The sequence below is a fragment of the Lathyrus oleraceus genome, chromosome 5, assembly GCF_024323335.1.
Source record: "Lathyrus oleraceus cultivar Zhongwan6 chromosome 5, CAAS_Psat_ZW6_1.0, whole genome shotgun sequence".
In the NCBI taxonomy this organism is placed as follows: domain Eukaryota; kingdom Viridiplantae; phylum Streptophyta; class Magnoliopsida; order Fabales; family Fabaceae; genus Lathyrus; species Lathyrus oleraceus.
In genome coordinates, this window is record NC_066583.1 from 27,132,804 (window position 1) to 27,155,302 (window position 22,499).

Sequence of the window (22,499 nt, forward strand, 5' to 3'; positions counted from 1 at the left end):
TGTTACGGAATTCCTCCCAAGAATCAATGCATCCATCAGGTAAGCTGTTGAGCCATAACCGAGTTGGTATGCCCAAAGTTAGTCAAACAACTTGCATTGGAAGCATCCTCGGCACTAAAGTAACTCAGTCGTTTATCTATTAATTGCATATGTTCATCATGATCTCCCTTTCCGTCATAATCAGTTACTTGGGTGGCTTCTACATAGACTTTGGGATCCTACTTTCCAAATTTTGTCTTAACAGCGGTTGCTTTGGTTGCACCTTATTCGGGTGAACTTATGCTTGAACCAGGGTCAGAGCATAACTTCATTGGTCTTCTCCGAGGCTCGGAGGGGAGTCTAGTGTTTTTTACTTCTACACTAATCCACTCATCCCAGCTGGTTCCGGGATCGCAGCGCGAGTCTTTCTTGAATTAGCCTCTTGAATTGTATTCTCGCAGAAGGGAGCGTTATGAAGGCCCTGTTAAGGCCTTAAAGTCTTTCTTCAATATCATTTGATTTTTGTTGTCAAACAATGTTGAACACATTATTCAATAAGTCATTGTCGCATTGTACGTCGAGGTTTGCTTGCAGCGTGTGAAAGCCAGGTAAGGTTTCATGTTACAAAGTCGAAACTGGAATAAGAGTCTCTAACATATTGATCAGAGCTGACTTCGCTACATGTGAAACTCGTACTTGATCCGGGTGTGAAGGAACTAATGCTCTAGAATCTGCAGTGTTTTGTTGCGGAGGAATAGGCGGTTGACTACTTGCTGCTAAGGCGGCAACGACAACTTTCCGTGTAGTGGTGGATCCAGTAGTTTTGGATCCAACCATATCCATTGAAGATGAAAATCGATGATCCAAAAATCTTGAGGAAATGAGAGTGAAGTTGTGCTAAGTTGATTTAGAACATGATAGGTATTCGTGTTCGATTATGATTGTTTTCTCCAGTGACTAGAAAGAGTAACAAGCCGCGAAAGTCGGATAACAAATGCAAATTTACAAAATCATAGAAATCAAAAGTCGATTCTCATTGACGACGTCAATATTAAAACCAAAAATGAGGTATAGACGACGTCAATCTTAAAACCAAAAATGAGGTATTGAACGAAGGTGACGGTGATCGCAACCTCCAATTTAATAACAATATCAACAAAGAAAAAAAAATGAAAACAAATGACGAATAACAAAATGGCGATGAGCATTTATGTTAAGGTTAAATATGTCTCTGTGTTTTATATATCATCATTTAGCATATATATGACTTAGTACTCTCAGAAAACTCCATTCAATTATAAATTAACTTGTTTTCAAAGTTAAAATATTTGTAGTAAAGTATTTAAGTTTGGTTTTTTAAAGAAAATAGAGCCAATAATATTACCGGATATCAATAATCATATACAAGTATGAAAGGAATACAGACCAAAGGAGGGAACTCATAAAATATACAAATAAACAAGTAGCAGTTAGCTAAACTTACATCATTCAGACTTTTAGCTCATCACAGACTTGGTGTAACCCAAATTGGATATCCTAAACGACGATCTGTAACTAGTGGATAACCGGCCAACAGCTTAATGCTTTCGTATGATAAACTAAAGATGCCCAATTCGTCTTTGCTAGAAACATCGTTAAAGGAAGACCTCGACTCTACAAACAGCATCTTTCCGCCCAATGTTTGAATTTTTTCCCACTTTAGGGTATTCCAATTCATCTTTAAAATTAGAAACCACGCTGTCTGATACGAAGAGACCAACAACATGTCCTCCCCGGAAAATACAACATAGTAAATTTGATTCCCTAAATTGACAGAGTTTGTCGTCTCGATAATGGAGACTCGAGGACCTTCAACATCGCACACTACTGTCGTTCCTTCCATGCTCACAGCATAAAACAAATTGTTTTTGGATACAACGTCCATCCATACGTGATATCCGTTCACATTGAAGAGAACCCAGGAATCATGGCCTTTTCTATAGAATGCTAACGCACTAGAATTAAGAATGGCGAATGCAACAAAGTCGCTGCTAAGCGAGGGGCTAGACGATAAGACAACTTTATTAAGGAATGAGTTACTATTACATTTCAAACGCTTTCTAACAAACTTTGGCAAAGTGTAGAGAGAAGGAAGAGAAAGTGTGACGCATGTTATAGGGTTGAGAAGACGAACCTCGGAGATTTCGTGGAGAATGACGAGCCAGCCATAGGAGGAACCGCAGATACGAGTGCGGTGAGAAGAAGATAAAGGGAGATTGAGGTGGTGGAGTTTGTTGGTGGGTGGGTCCAAGAAGGATTTAGGAGAAAGCATGAGCAATGGGAATTGAGGTGGTAGATGGAGAGGGGTTTCAGGAACGCTGCGACAGACGCATCGGAATCGGAGATAGTCGAAGTAGATTGTCAGTTTTTTGGATATTAATTCAATGATTTCTTGTGGTAATTCCGCCCACCCCACGCCCATTATTTTCCCCTCTTTTATTGGGAATGGAGGAACACCAAGACTTGTTCTGATCTTCGATTGCTTCTCATATAAAGCCATTAACCTGACTCAACAAATATGATTTTATTTAGAAAATTGTTCACAACAAACATAATAACAGTAATCAAAATCAAGAAATTCACAAAAATACCTATCTTTCTGGACCAGGAAATTAACTATTAAGTTGTGAAATTAAAATTACATAATAATTAGAGTCAATTAACTTGAATCAATACTGTAAACCCTAAATAGGATCAACTAATAATTAGAGCAGAGAAATAATAAAGAAAAGAAGAGCAATTCAAACCCTAACACATTTCAATATATATAAATGAATAAGATCAAAAATATGTGTTTCTTACTTTGCCGCGTTACAGTGTAATGCACGCTTCGTCCAACTCTATTTCAGAAGCATTTGCCCAATATGAAGATAGGTTTTGGAAAATTGTGCTTTTAAAATACATAGAGCATTCTCATTTTTTTTTAAATTTGGTGGTAAGGTTATAAATTTGGTTATCAAATATATCAAAAATTCAGTATATACAGTGGTGTGGTCGAAACATAGATTTTTACGTAGATCCATTTTTGCAGTGTTAGTAAAATTAGGTATTTGAGTTTTGCTTAGGGAGCAAGCAAACTCAATCTATAAATAGAGAGTAAGCAAAGTCAATCTATAAATAGGGAGTAACCCCTTATCATTGTAAGATAACACATACTTGCAGTTGTAAAGAATAAAACTTTTAGTTTGAGAGCAGAGAGAAACCCTGCAGAAATTTCTTCTTCTTCTTCCTTTTCTCGTAAATCCTAAATTTTCTTTTTTTTTCCCCAAATTCAATTTTTTCTTTCTTATTCCATTACAATTGTGCAGTGAAATCTTGCAACCAAGATTTATTGATTCACTTGAGTGAAGAGTGATGAGAGAAGAGTGAAGAACAAGAGGACTAATCAACCAGAAATATTGATTCTTGTTCATCATTCCATTACAATTATGCAGGGAAATCTTACAATCAAGATTGGTTTATTCACTCGAGTGAAGAGTGAAGAACAAGATGAGTAATCAATCAGAAAGATTGATTTTTGTTCATCAAGATTCAGTTCAGAATTCTCCATAGATTTTGGTGAATTTCTTGAAAGGAAACTGGTGAATTTCCAACATCTGATATCTAGAGCATTGGCTGAGCGGTTCGTGGGAAGAAAAACATGATGGTGATAAATCATCCGAACAGACATTTTCCGACAAGTCTCCCATTCTGAAGAATCAAAACTAAGATAATTGGTGTAAATAGATAAAGGTTGTCTTTTGCTATCATGATCTTTGGGATCTTGTGAAGGGGGGAGTGACGCCGCTTGCAGCAAACACGATGGATGAAGAAAAGGATGCACACAAAGAATTGGAGAAGAAAAATTATAAAGCTCTTTTTATGATCCATGAATGCGTTGATGCAAACAATTTCGAAAAGATTAGTGATGTTGAATCAACGAAAGAAGTATGGAAAAATCTGGAAAAATTATTTGGTGGCGTAGAAATGTGAAAGAAGTGAGGTTACAAACTCATATGTTCTTTTGTGAGTTTGTAACCTCACCTCTTTCACCTTCTCTCCGCCTCCAAACGATTTTCCAGAATTCCCCATGCTTCTTTCGTTGATTCAACTTCACTAACATTTTCAAAATTGTCTGCATCAACACATTCATGGATCATAAAAAGAGATTTATAATTTTTCTTCTCCAATTCTTTATGTGCATCTTTTTCTCCATCCATCATGTTTGTTGCAAGCGGTCTCAATCCCTCTTTCACAAGATCACAAAGATCTTAATAGCAAAAGATAACTGTTAGACGGTGTGGCTAGTGATCGAGAGGGGGGTGAATAGATCACCTCTTTAAAATTTAACGGATTTAACGTTTTATCAGAGTTTTCAAAGTTGGCGGAAAAATCAGTCCCGAATCGACTTCCGTCTATTCTGAACCGCTACTAGAAAGCCGGACACACAAGTGTAATTGCTGGATTTTAATGAGAATGACAGAAACAATTCACACCAGAATTTTAACTAATTGAATGCGCTTATCATTAAAGTCTATTTCCAATGAATAAAATCTAGCTAACCGTTTTATCAAACAGTTGGTGTGTGTGTGATCGTTAATGAACAGCAATGGAGTTTGATTAAAGTTTTCTTGCCACTGCTGTCTTGAACAAGAAGCAATCACCACACACTAACTGATATTGCGAAAACAGTTTGAAAAACGTAAAGAGGAGTAAGGTAAGAATACGATACGCAGAGATTTGGTAAGGAAGTTCCCCACGTCGTCCTCGCGTGTGGGTACGTCTCCCTCTCAATTTCAAATGAAATTGAGAACTTTGATTATCAATTATTGCCGAATCCGTTGATACAAGGTTTTGATACAAAGACAGAATTCTAAACTCTAAGAACCTCTTCTTGTATAAACCTTCACTTGATCTGAGCACGATCAAGATTTTCCTGCACAAAGTTGCAAACAATTCACCGGTTCCACGACCTGCTTGCGAAATCCCCCGATCTCCAAACGCAACGCTGCGGCTGAATATGTTCTGCAAATGTGACTCCCAACCCTCAAGAACACTCCAGTTCTTGAAGGACAAACCAGTAGGTTTTTCCTAGAAACCCCCTTCAATCTTCGACTCAGCTAGATCCTCGATCGTTCCACTGCAAACCACAGCTAGATCCTTGATCGTACCACTGAACGTTATCTCGATGCTTCTTTAATCCAAAGAACAAGAATGGTTATGTGTAAATGTTCTTGAAGAAAAGTGATTGAGAAGATGAAGAAGATGAAGTCTCTTTCAGGTTTCTAATTGCTCACAAACAATTGCTCCAACACTGCTTTTTGATCTGTGTTCAATTGTTTTCCCTCAATGAATTCGTCATTTTGCACTGCTGTTGTAACCTGTCTTTTATATGCTGCAAAAACAGTTACTGTTATACCACAAAACAGCTTTATGTATTGATACATGATAGTGTGCATCGATGCATACTGTAAGTAATGTAAATTTTGGTGAAATTTATTATTCATGTATCGATGCAAAAGTCGTGTGTATCGATGCAAGTGCTTATTACACTAGTATGTATCGATGCCTGGTGCGTATGTATTGATACACAGGCTATTTCAATTTGTCATGTATCGATGCAGGGATCGTGTGTATCGATGCATAGAGTATTTTGTCTTCCATGTATTGATGCATGGCTCGTATGCATCGATGCATACTGAACAGAAAGGTTTTGTGATTTATTTCATGCTGCATGTATCGATGCAGAGGCTTTATGTATCGATGCTTACTGACATAAAATGCATTTTAATTGATATTTAAAGGGAAATATCAATGTAGGTTTATATGTACAGTTATGCAACAATATAGTGGGATGAAAAACATAATAAACACACATGTATCATGTAATGCAATGCACAACCAACATTTGGATGATGATCACACAATTTGCTATCATTAAAAATTAATTCAAGGTAAAGAATTCTCTCACAAACTCCCCCTTTTTGATGATGGCAAATTCTTGGCAAGATGTGTGATACTCCCCCTGAGTTTGTGCATATCTGCAGTTTCTCCCCCTTTGTCAACATCAAAAAGAGGAAGAGACAAATTTATCAAGGTAGCATAGTGTAGCAAGACATGGCAAACAATGGATAACAGGCTATCAATCACAAAGAATGAAGCATCAAAGTAAAGAATCATTCACAAAGAATGAAGAATAAGGGCAATAACAATAGAGATAAACAGAATTGGAAAAGCGTTTTAAAGATACGAACGAGTTTAAGAGTTACATAAGCTAAACCATAGTGTTTAACAAAAGAAAAACTGGAGCAATATGAGATGAAATGAGATGAAATGCAGGTGGGTTAATTTGGATTGTTGCCACCACAGGACTCCTCATCATGTCTGTCAGGATCTCGGTAGCTTGGCGGAGGCGGAGGAGGAGGCATTGTGTCCGGATTTTGGCCCATGAAGGAGTATTGCCTAAATCGGTTCTGAACTTCAATGCTTCTAAAACTGTCCATAATCCAAGGATTTTCACGGCAGTCATCCATAAAGCCGGACATTTCGTTGTAGAAAACTTGATGCCATTTAACTAAGTCTTGGTGCCAAGCGTGTTGATTGTGATACATCCGTGTATGCTAATCATGCCAGTCTCGATGCTCGTTGTGCCATTCAGATTGTTGAACATGCCAGTACCGTGCTTCTTCATGGCGTTCTTTGTTGACAATTTCCATCTGTTGAAGCATATGAGCAATGTCCGCATTTGGTGTTGGGGCTGAAGTACCACCGGAGAATGGAGGGGCTGTAGGTTCAGGTACGTAGTTGGTAGGAGACCACCTTCGTGGCACCCACTCACCCCAGCCAGTATTGGCTTCAGCTTGTGGTGCATCTGTTTCAGCCGCATCCTGCATCTCTTCATCAAGCTGATCTTCAGCAAGATGGATGCGTTCCGAAGGCACGTCAAAATTGTAAATTCTGGTTTTGGATTTTCTTTCGAAGAAATAGAAGCATTTGCGGTCCTTGTCCCACCGATATCCCATATGCGATAGAGTGGCAGAGTCAAACTCTTGAGCTGCAGATGGAGATAGGAGAGGCACAATAGGTATTGCAACTTTCCAAAACTTAAGAATTTTCATTATCTGAGAGGCATAACCTAAAGCCACATTCTTGGAGCTATCTCGCACAAAGAATAGACGTTTTACAAAGTAGTTCGCCCAATTTAGGAGAACCTTATTTTGCAGAATGTAGAGAAGATGTATGCTAGGCCTATCCAACCGAGAGTGTCCGCTGTTTGTTGGACGCAGAATATGTGTGATAATCCAGTGAAGAATACGCGGAGTTTGCTTAATCATACCTGATGTGACGTGTTCGTCCTCACTCAACGGTCTATCAATCTTTAGGATAGAAGTTGTAAAGTCCTGTATGTCAAATTCAGGATCAAAATGCAGGTCATGCCAGCACTTGAAAACCATCGACGGAGACGGCATTTGAAATACCGTTTCCCAATCAGAGGCTTCAAAGGTATATGTTCTGACTCCGATAGAACACCGGAACATATAGCCTCTACCAGTTTGTAAACCAGCATAAAAGGCCCGGATGAAATCCTCATGATACTCATCTTTTGTAGATAGAAAGGACCCAAGTCTTTGTGCATGTAAGAGTTCAACTACTTCATTTAGGTGCAGATGAACGACATCTGTTTTATCAAAGATATGAGGTTTCATTACCAACCTGGCCTTGAAGGATTCCTCAAATTCAGCAGCAATGGCAGGATGAAGAATGTCTAAGGCATTTGAAGGAACATCTGGTGGTTGCTGAGAAGTACCGGCTGCTTCCTTTCCCTTTCCTTTTCCTTTGGCTTTGGCTGGAATAGTGCGTGGAGGCATGGTGATGTGAGATTTAGGGTTTTACCAAGTTTGTGAGAGAGAGTGAAGATGAGGAGGATTAGGGTTAGCCACTGGTTTTGGGGTTTTTGAGGGCAGATGAGATGAAGTAATGAGATAGGAAGTGATATGATTGGCTGATGTGTCGATGCATGAGAGAGAAAGAAATGCATTTAATTCAGATAGCATCAGTATGTATCGATGCAGATAGTCATGCGTCGATGCCAAGTATTCAAAATTGTCATGTGTATCGATACATGCGATGGATGCGTCGATGCCAAGTGTTTACAATTGCCCTGTGTATCGATACATGCGATGGATGCATCGATACATCCTGAAGCAGTTTTTGAAAAATTGAATTTTAGAATATATGGATCGATGCAGGCTTCGTTTGTGTCGATGCATACTGATGCTGAACCAGTTTTTTTATGAATTTTAATGGAGTATGAATATGCATTATGCACTGTTATGATGATTATGCTCAACAGAGATTCAGAAGTCAAATTGTTAGTGTGCACACAATATGGACAGGAGTATATGCAGTCAAATTTTGTATCAACTAGAGTAAGAACATTTGATGTAACATACACAATCACTTAGCAATAAGAAAATTGTAGAAAGGATTGATATTACCTCTGTTGGAGAACTCGTGTGATGGATAATTGACATCTAAAACAACTCTTATTAACCATGGTGAGGCATAATATAATTAAGAGATAACATGCTTATGACATCAATTGAGAAAGATCTAAGATTCCCAATTCGCGACGAATGTTGAAGAAAGGTTCCGTTGCCAATGGTTTAGTGAAAATATCAGCGAGCTGATTTTTGGAATCGACGTGCTCAAAGACAACGTCTTCTTTTTCAACATGGTCACGAAGGAAATGATGTCTAATCTCTATGTGTTTAGTGCGTGAGTGTAAAACAGGGTTTTTAGTAAGGTTTATTGCACTAGTGTTGTCACATTTGATAGGAATACGTTTGAGTTGAATGTTGAAGTCTTATAGTTGCTGCTTCAGCCATAAAATCTGAGCGCAACAACTACCGGCTGCAACGTATTCTGCCTCTGCAGTTGACAAAGCCACAGAAACTTGCTTTTTGCTATGCCAACTGACCAAGGAGTTTGAAAACAGGTGACATGTACCACTTGTGCTCTTCCTATCTGATTTGCAGCCAGCAAAATCAGAATCGGAGTACCCTACTAAGCTACAATCACTTCCTTTGGAATACCAAAGCCCATATTTAGGTGTTCCGTGAAGGTATCTAAATATGCGCTTTACCGCTTTAAGGTGCGATTCCTTAGGATTTGATTGATAGCGTGCACACATACAAACACTAAACATGATGTCAGGTCTAGAAGCAGAAAGATACAAGAGAGATCCAATCATACCTCTGAACCTTTTGACATCTACACACTTACCATGCTCATCCTTGTCCAGATTTCCGTTGGTAGGCATTGGGGTGTCAATCGATTTTGAGTCATTCATTCCAAAGCGCTTGAGTAGTTCTCTGCAGTATTTTGTTTGACATACTGCTGTACCCTCATCAAGTTGCTTTATTTGCAGTCCTAGGCAGTAGTTCAGCTCCCCCATTAGACTCATCTCAAATTCACCCTGCATAACCTTAGAAAATTCTTCGACCAAGTGTATGTTAGTTGAACCAAATATGATATCGTCGACATAAACTTGAACTAAAAGAATGTGCTTCCCTTTGTGTTTAATAAAGAGTGTATTGTCCACTTTACCTCTTGAATATCCATGATCAATTAGGAATTTGCTAAGCCTTTCATACCAAACTCGAGGGGCTTGTTTAAGACCATACAAAGCTCGTTTTAATTTGTAAACATGATCTGGATTTTCAGCATTTTCAAAACCGGGAGGTTGTGAAACATATACTTCTTCATTTATGACACCATTAAGAAAGGCACTCTTTACGTCCATTTGGTAAAGCTTAAAATCCTTAGAACACGCATAGGCAAGCAAAAGACGTATAGCTTCGAGGCGAGCAACTGGAGCATAAGTTTCCTCATAGTCTATGCCCTCCTCTTGGTTATATCCTTGTGCTACTAAGCGTGCCTTGTTCCTAGTAATCACTCCGTTTTCATCAAGCTTGTTTCTAAAAACCCACTTAGTGCCTATGATATGATGATCTCGCAGACGAGGGACAAGTTCCCAAACGTCATTTCTTTTAAATTGATTAAGCTCTTCTTGCATGGCCATTAGCCAAAATTCATCAATCAAGGCCTCTTTGGCATTTTTAGGTTCTACTTGTGAAACAAACGCGAAGTGAGAACAAAAGTTACTTATCTTAGACCGGGTCATTACTCCCTTTGAAATGTCTCCCAAAATGTTGTCGATGGGATGGTCTTTTGAGGATCTCCAAGCTGTTGGAAGATCATTCACTTCAGCTGTCTTTTCTTCCTCAATTTCTTCATGACTTGTATCTTCCTCCTTCTCATGGGCAGCTGTTTTGGACTGATCAGTTTCCTCAACAGCTTCCTTGAGTATGTCTTCTGTAGATACACCTGCGTCATCAAAAGAAATACCTTTTCCGACATTTTTTGGATAAGACTCATCAAAAGAAACATGAACCGACTCTTCAACAGTAAGTAAACGCTTATTATACACTCTATATGCTTTACTTGACATTGAGTAACCAAGAAAAATACCTTCATCCGCTTTTGCATCAAACTTCCCAATGTTTTCCTTACCGTTATTCAAAACAAAACATTTACAACCGAATACGTGAAGATGTGACAAGTTTGGTTTTCTTCCTTTCAAAAGTTCATAAGGAGTTTTGTTCAAAATAGGGCGAATTAAGATTCTGTTTAGAACATAACAGGCTGTGCTAACAGCATCAGCCCAAAAGTATTTTGGTAATCCACCCTCATTAAGCATTGTTCTTGCCAACTCCTCTAAAACACGATTTTTACGCTCCACAACGCCATTTTGTTGTGGAGTGCGAGGGGCTGAAAAGTTATGCTCAATGCCATACTTGTCACAAAACTTCTCAAAGTGATAATTTTGAAACTCACCACCATGATCGCTACGAATTGTAACTATTTTGGAATTCATTTTGTTTTGGGACAGATTTGCAAAATTTTTAAAAGCAGAAAAAGTTTCATCTTTGCTATGAAGGAATATAGTCCAAGTGAATCTAGAGTAGTCATCAACTATTACAAAGCCATAGTAATTTCCACCTAGGCTCTTTGTCCTAGAAGGTCCAAAGAGGTCCATATGGAGAAGCTCAAGGGGTCGTGAAGTTGAAATTACATTTTTAGATTTAAAAGACACCCTTGTTTGCTTTCCCATTTGGCACGCGTCACATAGGTGGTCTTTTGAAAATTTTATTTTTGGTAGACCGACTACTAGATCCTTAGATACAACCTTGTTTAGCAAATCGAAGTTAACATGAGCTAAACGTCTATGCCAAAGCCAAGAATCATCATTCAAGGTGACTAGACATTTAGTATTTGTTAACGGTACATCAAACAAGTCAAGCATATAGATATTGTTTACTCTTACACCCTTAAACACAATGTTTTGTTCAGCATGTTCAATTATGCAGCAAGTTTTTGTAAACGAAACTTTATAGCCCATGTCGCATAGTTGACTTATGCTTAACAAATTGTGTTTAAGTCCCTCAACTAAATGGACATTTGAAATAGTAGTGGTGGAGGGATTACCTACACTACCTTTGCCGAGTATAGCTCCTTTGTTGTTGTCTCCATAAGTAACATATCCCTTTTTCTTCGCCTTGAAGTCTATAAAAAGCGATATGTCACCGGTCATGTGCCTTGAGCAGCCGCTGTCAAGAAACCACCTTCTATCTACGGAGGCAAGGCACTCATCCTACAACATCAAAAGAGAGAAGTTGGTCCCCAATTTTCATTGGGTCCAAGAGGGTAAGTGTTAACATGGTTGCCTTTTGGCTTCCATTGATAAATACCTTTAGGGACTAGAAATCTCCTAAATTTGCATTTCTCAATGGTATGGCCAGCACGACAACAATAATGACATAAACCATGATGATGTGTTTGTTGTTTCTTGTTCATTGAATCCTTTAGAATAAAAGAGTATTTTGCATATGGAGGATTCAATGACTTCTTAAACAACTTGGGGTCAACGGCATAAGTAATTTTAGGTTGTAGCGCTTTCTCTAATTTGACCTTAAGAGTGTTTACCTCTTTTTGCCAAACATAACAAGCGTCACAATACCTAACTCTACTACATCCGTCAATGTCAATAGTTTTTGAATTTTCTGCAATACTAGTTTTCAATGCTTCTAAGTCAATTTCAGCTTTGTTTACTTTACCTTCCAAAAAAGAGAAAATATGTTTGTCGGAAGATAGTCTTTTAAAAGCATCTACAGCTTCGTTATGCAGTTTTTCAAAAGCTATTTTTAGTTCCGAAAAAGACATAGAGGAGAAATTATTGTAATACGCTTGTTTTACCTTTGTGTCATTGTTTTTCTTCTTGTGGTAGGACAGATTTTTTGTGTGAGCCATAAGGCACAGATTTGCAGCTTCATCATCATCACTTGAGCTTTGTGTGCTTGATGAATCACTATCACTTTCCCATGCAATATATGCTCTTCTTTGTTTGCTGTACCCTTTTGGCGAATCTTTTCTTTGATCCTTATATTTCATAGGGCAGTCCGTTTTATAGTGTCCGGATTTACCACAATTAAAACAGGATCCTCTTCCTCTACTCTTCTTGTTTTCTTCTTGTTTCGAATTTGTAGATTGTTTTCGAAACCTCATGAGATTTTTGTCGGAATGCTTGACTCCATTCTTTCGAATGAATCTATTGTATCCCCTTACAAACAGTCCCATTTCTTCATCATCCGAGTCTTTGTCACTACTTGAATCATTGTCGCTTTGCTCTTTTCGTGAGGACTTAGAGCTAGAGGCCACAAGAGCTATTGGCTTCTTCTCTCCCTCTTTGTCTCTTTTCTTCTCCTTTTCCTTCTTACTTTTATTCTCATATTTTTCAAGACTTTCCAAAGCTTGCTGATGTTCTTCTAGCTTTCCAAATAGAGTTGTAATCGTAAGTCTTGTAAGATCGTTGGCTTCCTTGATTGCTGTAACTTTAGGTTGCCACTCCCTGCTAAGACACCTGAGAATTTTATTAGTAGCAATTTCATTGGAAATAGGTTTTCCAAGATCATTCAATTGGTTAGTTAGATGGGTGAATCTCTTTTGCATGTCGGAGATGGATTCTCCTTGTTTCATGCGAAAGAGCTCAAACTCTTGATTGAGTGTGTTAATGCGGGACTGTTTTACTTCAGTAGTACCCTCATGGGCAACTTCTAAAGCGTCCCACATTTCTTTAGCTGTCGTGCAATGGGATACTCGATAATACTCATCAACACCAAGTGCTGAAATTAACATGTTTCGAGCTCTCCAATCACACGACCACTTTTTCTCATCTTTCTCATTCCAATCATCTTCTGGTTTAGGTACTATGGCGCCAGCCGCATTTGTCATAGTGATTTGAAACGGACCGTTTTCAATGGCAGCCCATACTAACCTATCCACAGAATTTATATGTGTTTCTTACTTTGCCGCGTTACAGTGTAATGCACGCTTCGTCCAACTCTATTTCAGAAGCATTTGCCCAATATGAAGATAGGTTTTGGAAAATTGTGCTTTTAAAATACATAGAGCATTCTCATTTTTTTTTAAATTTGGTGGTAAGGTTATAAATTTGGTTATCAAATATATCAAAAATTCAGTATATACAGTGGTGTGGTCGAAACATAGATTTTTACGTAGATCCATTTTTGCAGTGTTAGTAAAATTAGGTATTTGAGTTTTGCTTAGGGAGCAAGCAAACTCAATCTATAAATAGAGAGTAAGCAAAGTCAATCTATAAATAGGGAGTAACCCCTTATCATTGTAAGATAACACATACTTGCAGTTGTAAAGAATAAAACTTTTAGTTTGAGAGCAGAGAGAAACCCTGCAGAAATTTCTTCTTCTTCTTCCTTTTCTCGTAAATCCTAAATTTTCTTTTTTTTTCCCCAAATTCAATTTTTTCTTTCTTATTCCATTACAATTGTGCAGTGAAATCTTGCAACCAAGATTTATTGATTCACTTGAGTGAAGAGTGATGAGAGAAGAGTGAAGAACAAGAGGACTAATCAACCAGAAATATTGATTCTTGTTCATCATTCCATTACAATTATGCAGGGAAATCTTACAATCAAGATTGGTTTATTCACTCGAGTGAAGAGTGAAGAACAAGATGAGTAATCAATCAGAAAGATTGATTTTTGTTCATCAAGATTCAGTTCAGAATTCTCCATAGATTTTGGTGAATTTCTTGAAAGGAAACTGGTGAATTTCCAACATCTGATATCTAGAGCATTGGCTGAGCGGTTCGTGGGAAGAAAAACATGATGGTGATAAATCATCCGAACAGACATTTTCCGACAAGTCTCCCATTCTGAAGAATCAAAACTAAGATAATTGGTGTAAATAGATAAAGGTTGTCTTTTGCTATCATGATCTTTGGGATCTTGTGAAGGGGGGAGTGACGCCGCTTGCAGCAAACACGATGGATGAAGAAAAGGATGCACACAAAGAATTGGAGAAGAAAAATTATAAAGCTCTTTTTATGATCCATGAATGCGTTGATGCAAACAATTTCGAAAAGATTAGTGATGTTGAATCAACGAAAGAAGTATGGAAAAATCTGGAAAAATTATTTGGTGGCGTAGAAATGTGAAAGAAGTGAGGTTACAAACTCATATGTTCTTTTGTGAGTTTGTAACCTCACCTCTTTCACCTTCTCTCCGCCTCCAAACGATTTTCCAGAATTCCCCATGCTTCTTTCGTTGATTCAACTTCACTAACATTTTCAAAATTGTCTGCATCAACACATTCATGGATCATAAAAAGAGATTTATAATTTTTCTTCTCCAATTCTTTATGTGCATCTTTTTCTCCATCCATCATGTTTGTTGCAAGCGGTCTCAATCCCTCTTTCACAAGATCACAAAGATCTTAATAGCAAAAGATAACTGTTAGACGGTGTGGCTAGTGATCGAGAGGGGGGTGAATAGATCACCTCTTTAAAATTTAACGGATTTAACGTTTTATCAGAGTTTTCAAAGTTGGCGGAAAAATCAGTCCCGAATCGACTTCCGTCTATTCTGAACCGCTACTAGAAAGCCGGACACACAAGTGTAATTGCTGGATTTTAATGAGAATGACAGAAACAATTCACACCAGAATTTTAACTAATTGAATGCGCTTATCATTAAAGTCTATTTCCAATGAATAAAATCTAGCTAACCGTTTTATCAAACAGTTGGTGTGTGTGTGATCGTTAATGAACAGCAATGGAGTTTGATTAAAGTTTTCTTGCCACTGCTGTCTTGAACAAGAAGCAATCACCACACACTAACTGATATTGCGAAAACAGTTTGAAAAACGTAAAGAGGAGTAAGGTAAGAATACGATACGCAGAGATTTGGTAAGGAAGTTCCCCACGTCGTCCTCGCGTGTGGGTACGTCTCCCTCTCAATTTCAAATGAAATTGAGAACTTTGATTATCAATTATTGCCGAATCCGTTGATACAAGGTTTTGATACAAAGACAGAATTCTAAACTCTAAGAACCTCTTCTTGTATAAACCTTCACTTGATCTGAGCACGATCAAGATTTTCCTGCACAAAGTTGCAAACAATTCACCGGTTCCACGACCTGCTTGCGAAATCCCCCGATCTCCAAACGCAACGCTGCGGCTGAATATGTTCTGCAAATGTGACTCCCAAACCCTCAAGAACACTCCAGTTCTTGAAGGACAAACCAGTAGGTTTTTCCTAGAAACCCCCTTCAATCTTCGACTCAGCTAGATCCTCGATCGTTCCACTGCAAACCACAGCTAGATCCTTGATCGTACCACTGAACGTTATCTCGATGCTTCTTTAATCCAAAGAACAAGAATGGTTATGTGTAAATGTTCTTGAAGAAAAGTGATTGAGAAGATGAAGAAGATGAAGTCTCTTTCAGGTTTCTAATTGCTCACAAACAATTGCTCCAACACTGCTTTTTGATCTGTGTTCAATTGTTTTCCCTCAATGAATTCGTCATTTTGCACTGCTGTTGTAACCTGTCTTTTATATGCTGCAAAAACAGTTACTGTTATACCACAAAACAGCTTTATGTATTGATACATGATAGTGTGCATCGATGCATACTGTAAGTAATGTAAATTTTGGTGAAATTTATTATTCATGTATCGATGCAAAAGTCGTGTGTATCGATGCAAGTGCTTATTACACTAGTATGTATCGATGCCTGGTGCGTATGTATTGATACACAGGCTATTTCAATTTGTCATGTATCGATGCAGGGATCGTGTGTATCGATGCATAGAGTATTTTGTCTTCCATGTATTGATGCATGGCTCGTATGCATCGATGCATACTGAACAGAAAGGTTTTGTGATTTATTTCATGCTGCATGTATCGATGCAGAGGCTTTATGTATCGATGCTTACTGACATAAAATGCATTTTAATTGATATTTAAAGGGAAATATCAATGTAGGTTTATATGTACAGTTATGCAACAATATAGTGGGATGAAAAACATAATAAACACACATGTATCATGTAATGCAATGCACAACCAACATTTGGATGATGATCACACAATTTGCTATCATTAAAAATTAATTCAAGGTAAAGAATTCTCTCACAATAACTTTTATCTACTTGCACCAATTCTCGCAATTCTGATTCTTTAAAATTGGGAGACTCGCCGGAAAATGCTCGCTCGGATTATTCATCGTGTTATGCTTCCAAGAATCGCTCAACCAGGCTCTGATACCAGATGTTGGAATTAAACCCAAAATTATGAGTAATTCTGAGTCAATTTTGATGAACAAGATTCAACCAACCGATCGAACTCTCACTTGTTCTTCACTCTTCATTCGAGTAAATCAATCAATATTGGTTGAAAGATTGTATCGTTGCACAATGATGATGAAAACAAGAAAAGAAAATTGAATAAGAAAGAAGATTAGAGTTTGACAAAAATTGGAGAAGAAGATGATTTCTGCAGAGTCTCTCTACCCACAACCTGCAACTGCAAGTGATTATAAGATTGTTATGAAAATATGGGTTACTCCATCTATTTATAATTGAGCTAGCTTGCTCCCTAAGTTAAAACCCAAAAATTACAAAGACCAAAAATACCTATTTTTAGTCTAAGTGGAAATCCTGTGTCAAACATCCTGCTTCGACACTTCAACATCTAATACAACTCGACGCAAAATACATGTTTCGACACATCCTTGTTTATGTCGAACACTACCTGCTTCAACACAAGGAGTTACAATTCAACATGCAATTTCATGACATTATTTTTTAAAATAATATTGACATTTAAACTCTTGAGAAGCATATACAAAGATTTCACTTAATATTATATTTTCTATATCTGCTACAAATATTATTCCCACAACATAAGAGCAGGACCGACCCTGAGCAAGGGCAAGAAGGTCCTTAGCCCTCCAAATTAAGGGGTCTCATTTTGTTTTAAAATAAGAGAAATATATATTTAATTATCTATTAAATAAATTATAAAATGAAAATAAATATGAGTTTGTCATTGACCAAACAATAGAAGATTGATTTTTAAACATGGTTGTAAAGGTTGTGGATTCAATTTTCCTTGTTATACATTTTTAGGTTTGATCATTGCATGGTTCTTGCTTATGTAAAAATATTCTCTTGTCTAAATTTTTTTACCATAGTTAGTTTATAATCTTAATTTGATAATTATCACTTGTGAAAATGTTTATATCAAGGTTGATCCTAATACTGTTTGTTTTCGTTGTGTTTGAATTAGAGAAGGAAGTAGTTATAACTAATGTCAATGCTGACGAATACAAGAATTTAATAAAGTGAATACAATAACATTTTTTTATTTGAGTAATAAAAAGTTATTCATTTTTAAAAAATTATAATTTTTATTAGAGATCCATTTTTATTATTTGTCCTGAATCTTTAAAAAAAAATAGAACCACCCCGCATAAAAGAATATATAAGAATATATGTGTTTTAATTTATTCATCATCGATTAATTGAAACTCCTTTAATAAAACACCAATGAGAGACAAGAATAACATATTTTAGTATATAAAAGAATATCACACAAACACACACGTATACACGCTATGTTAGTGTGTTTAAAGTAAGCAAGATTAGTGCAATAACACCATAATCTTGCTATGCTGCAACCTAGATCTCTCAAAGTCATTACCATTAAAAAAGAGAACACAAACCAAAGTATTTAAGCTATAGTCAATATATTATAATAGTAAGCAAAGTGTTAAACAAGACAATTTTTCGGTCATCCCGGATTTGGTGTAATCCAAATTGGACATCCCAAACTACGATCTATATTTAGTGGATAATGGGGCCATAACTCAATGCTGTTATTTGATAAACTAAAGATGCTAATATCATCTTTCCTAACAGAATAGATACAATTTCGACGACATCCAACAAAATCAGCAGCAGAAAAAGAAACACAAGACTTTTGCCCTACAAACAACATGTTTTCGCCCAAACTATGAATTTCTTCCCACTTTAACACATTCCAATTCATCTTTAAAATTCGAAACCTTTCTGTCTGAGATGCATTTTTCTTTAGTAAATACCGATAAACCAACAACATGTCCTCCCCGGAAAACACAGCATAGTAAATTGCATTCCATAAATTGATAGAGTCTGTCGTCTTAATAATGGAGACTTTAGAGCCTTCAACATCACACACCGCTATCATTCCTTCTGAGCTCACAGCATAAAACAAACCGTTTTTGGATACAACATCCATCCATAGGTGATTTTCATTCACACTAAAGAGAAACCAAGAATCGTAGCTTTTTTTACAGAATGCTAACTCACTAGGATTAAGAATGGCCAATGCAGCAAAGTCGTCGCTACGCGAAGGGCTAGACGACAAGACAACTTTGTTAAGGAAACGGTTATTATTATGATCCAAATGCTTTCTAACCAACTCCGGCAAAGTGTAGAGAGAAGGAAGAGAAAGTGTGACTTGTGTTATAGGGTTGAGAAGACGAATCTCAGAGATTTGGTGGAGAATGACGAGCCAGCCAAAAGAAGAACCGCAGATACGAGATAGAGGGAGATTGAGGAGGTGGAGTTTGTTGGCGGTGAGGTCGAAGAAGGAATTGTGAGAAAGCATGAGCCATGGGAGTTGAGGTGGTAGATGGAGAGGGGTTTTGGGAAGAGAGGAATTCCAGGTGCGACATACGCATCGGAATCGGAGATAGTCGGAGTAGATAGTCAACCTTTTGGATATCAATTCAATGATTTCCTGTGGTAATTCAGCTACGCCCATTCTTTTTCCTTCATTTGTTCTACTATTCATCATCATGATGAAGAAAAATTGAATAGGATGATTCTGTTTAGAAACTTGTTCACAAGAGAAATCCTTTATAATGTCTAAACCCTAAATATGATCAGAGAAACCGTTAACATAGGTTAATCTTAATATCTTAATCTTAATATATATATATATAAATTCAAGTTGACAACCCTATTCACGTCTTATCATGATAGAACTTTTAACAAAACCCCTATTCACGTGTAATCATGTTATTTACTTGATCCAACATTAAGAATAAATAATAATAATAATAATATTCAACCATCACTATTAATAATAATAATAATAATAATAATAATAATAATAATAATAATATAATATTTAGCTAATAATAATATTTTTTATTAAATTGACTCTACATTAGTAATTAATAATAGTAATAATAATAGAATATTAAGCTACAATATTAAAAATAAGAATGATTTAATTATTTCTTTATATATTTTATAATAGATAAAATTATTTTTTATTAATTTTGAATTAATATAAAGAATTGACATTTATAAATAAGAATAAATATATTTTATTTAAATAATTTAAATTAGATTGGATGAATGACTCAAAAAGTGATATAGAGTGTAAAAGACAATACAATTTATATATTTTATTTAAATAATTTAAATTAGATTGGATGAATAACTCAAAAAGTGATATAGAGTGTAAAAGACAATACAATTTATATATTTGAGGTGATTGACTAAAAAAACACTATAAATTTATAAGATAAAATTTATAATTTCTCACGACTAAATAATTTGTCTATATTACCATAATATAGACAATTAAATGACGAAGAAGAACTTTAGTTTCATCCAATTCACTCTTCCTTGAATTCTTTCCTATTAAATCTCTTTATGCATTCTTAAATCAAGTTGACTAACACAAAATCCTTAAACATGAAGCTTCACGTGTATGAAGGTAAAATATACTCAGAGAAACCGTAAACATAGGTTAATCTTAATATCTTAATCTTAATATATATATATATATATATATATATATATATATATATATATATATATATATATATATATATATATATATATATATATATATATAAATTCAAGTTGGCAACCCTATTCACGTCTTATCATGATAGAACTTTTAACAAAACCCCTATTCACGTGTTATCATGAGAGAACTTTTAACAAAACCCCTATTCACGTGTTATCATGATAGAACTTTGAATAAAAACCTTAATCATGTTATTTACTTATCCTACATTAAGAATAAATAATAATAATAATAATAATAATAATAATAATAATATAAATAATATCATATTTAATTAATAATAATAATTTTTATTAAATTGACTCTACATTAATAATTAACAATAGTAATAATAATAGAATATTAAGCTACAATATTAAAAATAAGAATGATTTAATTATTTCTTTATATATTTTATGATAGATAAAATTATTTTTTATTAATTTTAAATTAATATAAAGAATTGACATTTATAAATAAGAATAAATATGTTTTATTTAAATAATTTAAATTAGATTGGATGAATGACTCAAAAAGTGATATAGAGCGTAAAAGACGATACAATTTATATATTTGAGGTGATTGACTAAAAAAACACTAAATTTATAAGATAAAATTTATAATTTCTCACGACTAGATAATTTGTCTATATAACCATAATATAGACAATTAAATGTAGAAGAGGAACTTTAGTTTCATCCAATTCACTCTTCATTAAATTCTTTCATACTAAATCTCTTTATGCATTCTTCAATCAAACCGACGAACACAAAATCCTTAAACCTGAACCTTCACATGTATGAAGGTAAAGTATATTTTAAAAAATGATTTTGATATATGAGTTTAAATTTTTTTATTTTTGTAATATATTAATGACTATTAATATTAGTCAATGATTTTATATCCCAAGATTATCATTGACTCCTTCTAGTAAAAGAATATCTTTCAAAATTCAAGAATGTCAATTTTCTTTAGTTGTTTCATTTGCAATGACTATCGATAAAAGTAAAGACAATCACTTAAACATGTTGGAGTATATCTAACACAACAAATTTTCTAACACAAATATATATTGCCATATCAAAGGTTACTTCAAGGAAAGGATTGAAGATATTGGTGACTAATAATGAATGTGAACATATAGATACAACATTAAATATAATTTACAAAGAAGTATTTAATAATATTATTTTATTAATTAATACTCCTTTCTTTAAATTTATACATTTTAAATTATCATAGTATTTTTTTTCTGATTTATTGTCTTTCACATTAAAAAATTAATAGTATAATTGCATACATAATCTAAATGGCCTGCAAGATAATTTTATATGCAAATAAAAATTTAAATATCAATTATTTTTAAAAAAATGTAGTTTTATTTCTAATATACCTGGCGAAGTATGGGTCAAAAATAAGAGTAATTGAAACTCTAAAACATTTCGATATAAATGAATGAGTTTAGAAATATGTGTTTCTTATTTTACCGTATTACATTATAACGTAAATCATCAACACCTTTGTTCTAGCTCTCTTTCATAAGCATTTTCCAAATATGAAGTTCAATAGAGAAGAGGATTTATATAGCTTTCTCTAACTATTAGAGATTTTGTTTCAACACTCTTACTATAACAAATAACACATGTCATGTCGGACACAATTAATTTCATCTTAGTTATAATATCAAGGTAACGAATGATAACATGAAAAGTGGGAACTTTACTCACGGTTTAAAAATAACTGAGGAGTTAGTTTAAATGGTCATGAGTTTGAATCTCAACAATAGTTTTTTTATATTTTCGAAAACCTCTTGGTTTAATAACAAAATTGAGTGAAAAGATATATATATATATATATATATATATATATATATATATATATATATATATATATATATATATATATATATATATATATATATATATATTAAATACTCATTATATTGTTTACAAAAAAATATTAATAAATTAATTTGTTCACAAACTACATTATTTACACCAAATATTACACTGTTTACACAAAATATTCAAGTAAAAATGTTGTTCTTCATCGTCATCGTTGTCGGTTAAGAACAAATGCTAAATCTCTTGGAGAAGAGCAAATGTTGGGGATCCTTGTTTCATTGATCTTGAGGAAGATCAAATGTTTGATATAAAACAAAAAAATGTTACATAAATAAAATAAATATTCAATTAAGAGATTATGTTAGAACAC

At 35.0% G+C, this 22,499-nt stretch overlaps 2 protein-coding genes across 2 annotated transcripts; both read right to left on the reverse strand.

The window, feature by feature from the left end:
* Positions 1-1,483: 1,483 nt before the first annotated feature.
* On the reverse strand, positions 1,484-2,440 carry LOC127078537 (putative F-box protein At2g33200). The gene has a single exon (XM_051018985.1). It carries the CDS (start codon positions 2,438-2,440, stop codon positions 1,484-1,486), a length of 957 nt encoding a protein of 318 aa, XP_050874942.1.
* A 15,790-nt stretch (positions 2,441-18,230) lies between these two features.
* On the reverse strand, positions 18,231-19,244 carry LOC127078538 (probable F-box protein At1g44080). The gene has a single exon (XM_051018987.1). It carries the CDS (start codon positions 19,242-19,244, stop codon positions 18,231-18,233), a length of 1,014 nt encoding a protein of 337 aa, XP_050874944.1.
* Between the last annotated feature and the right edge of the window lie 3,255 nt (positions 19,245-22,499).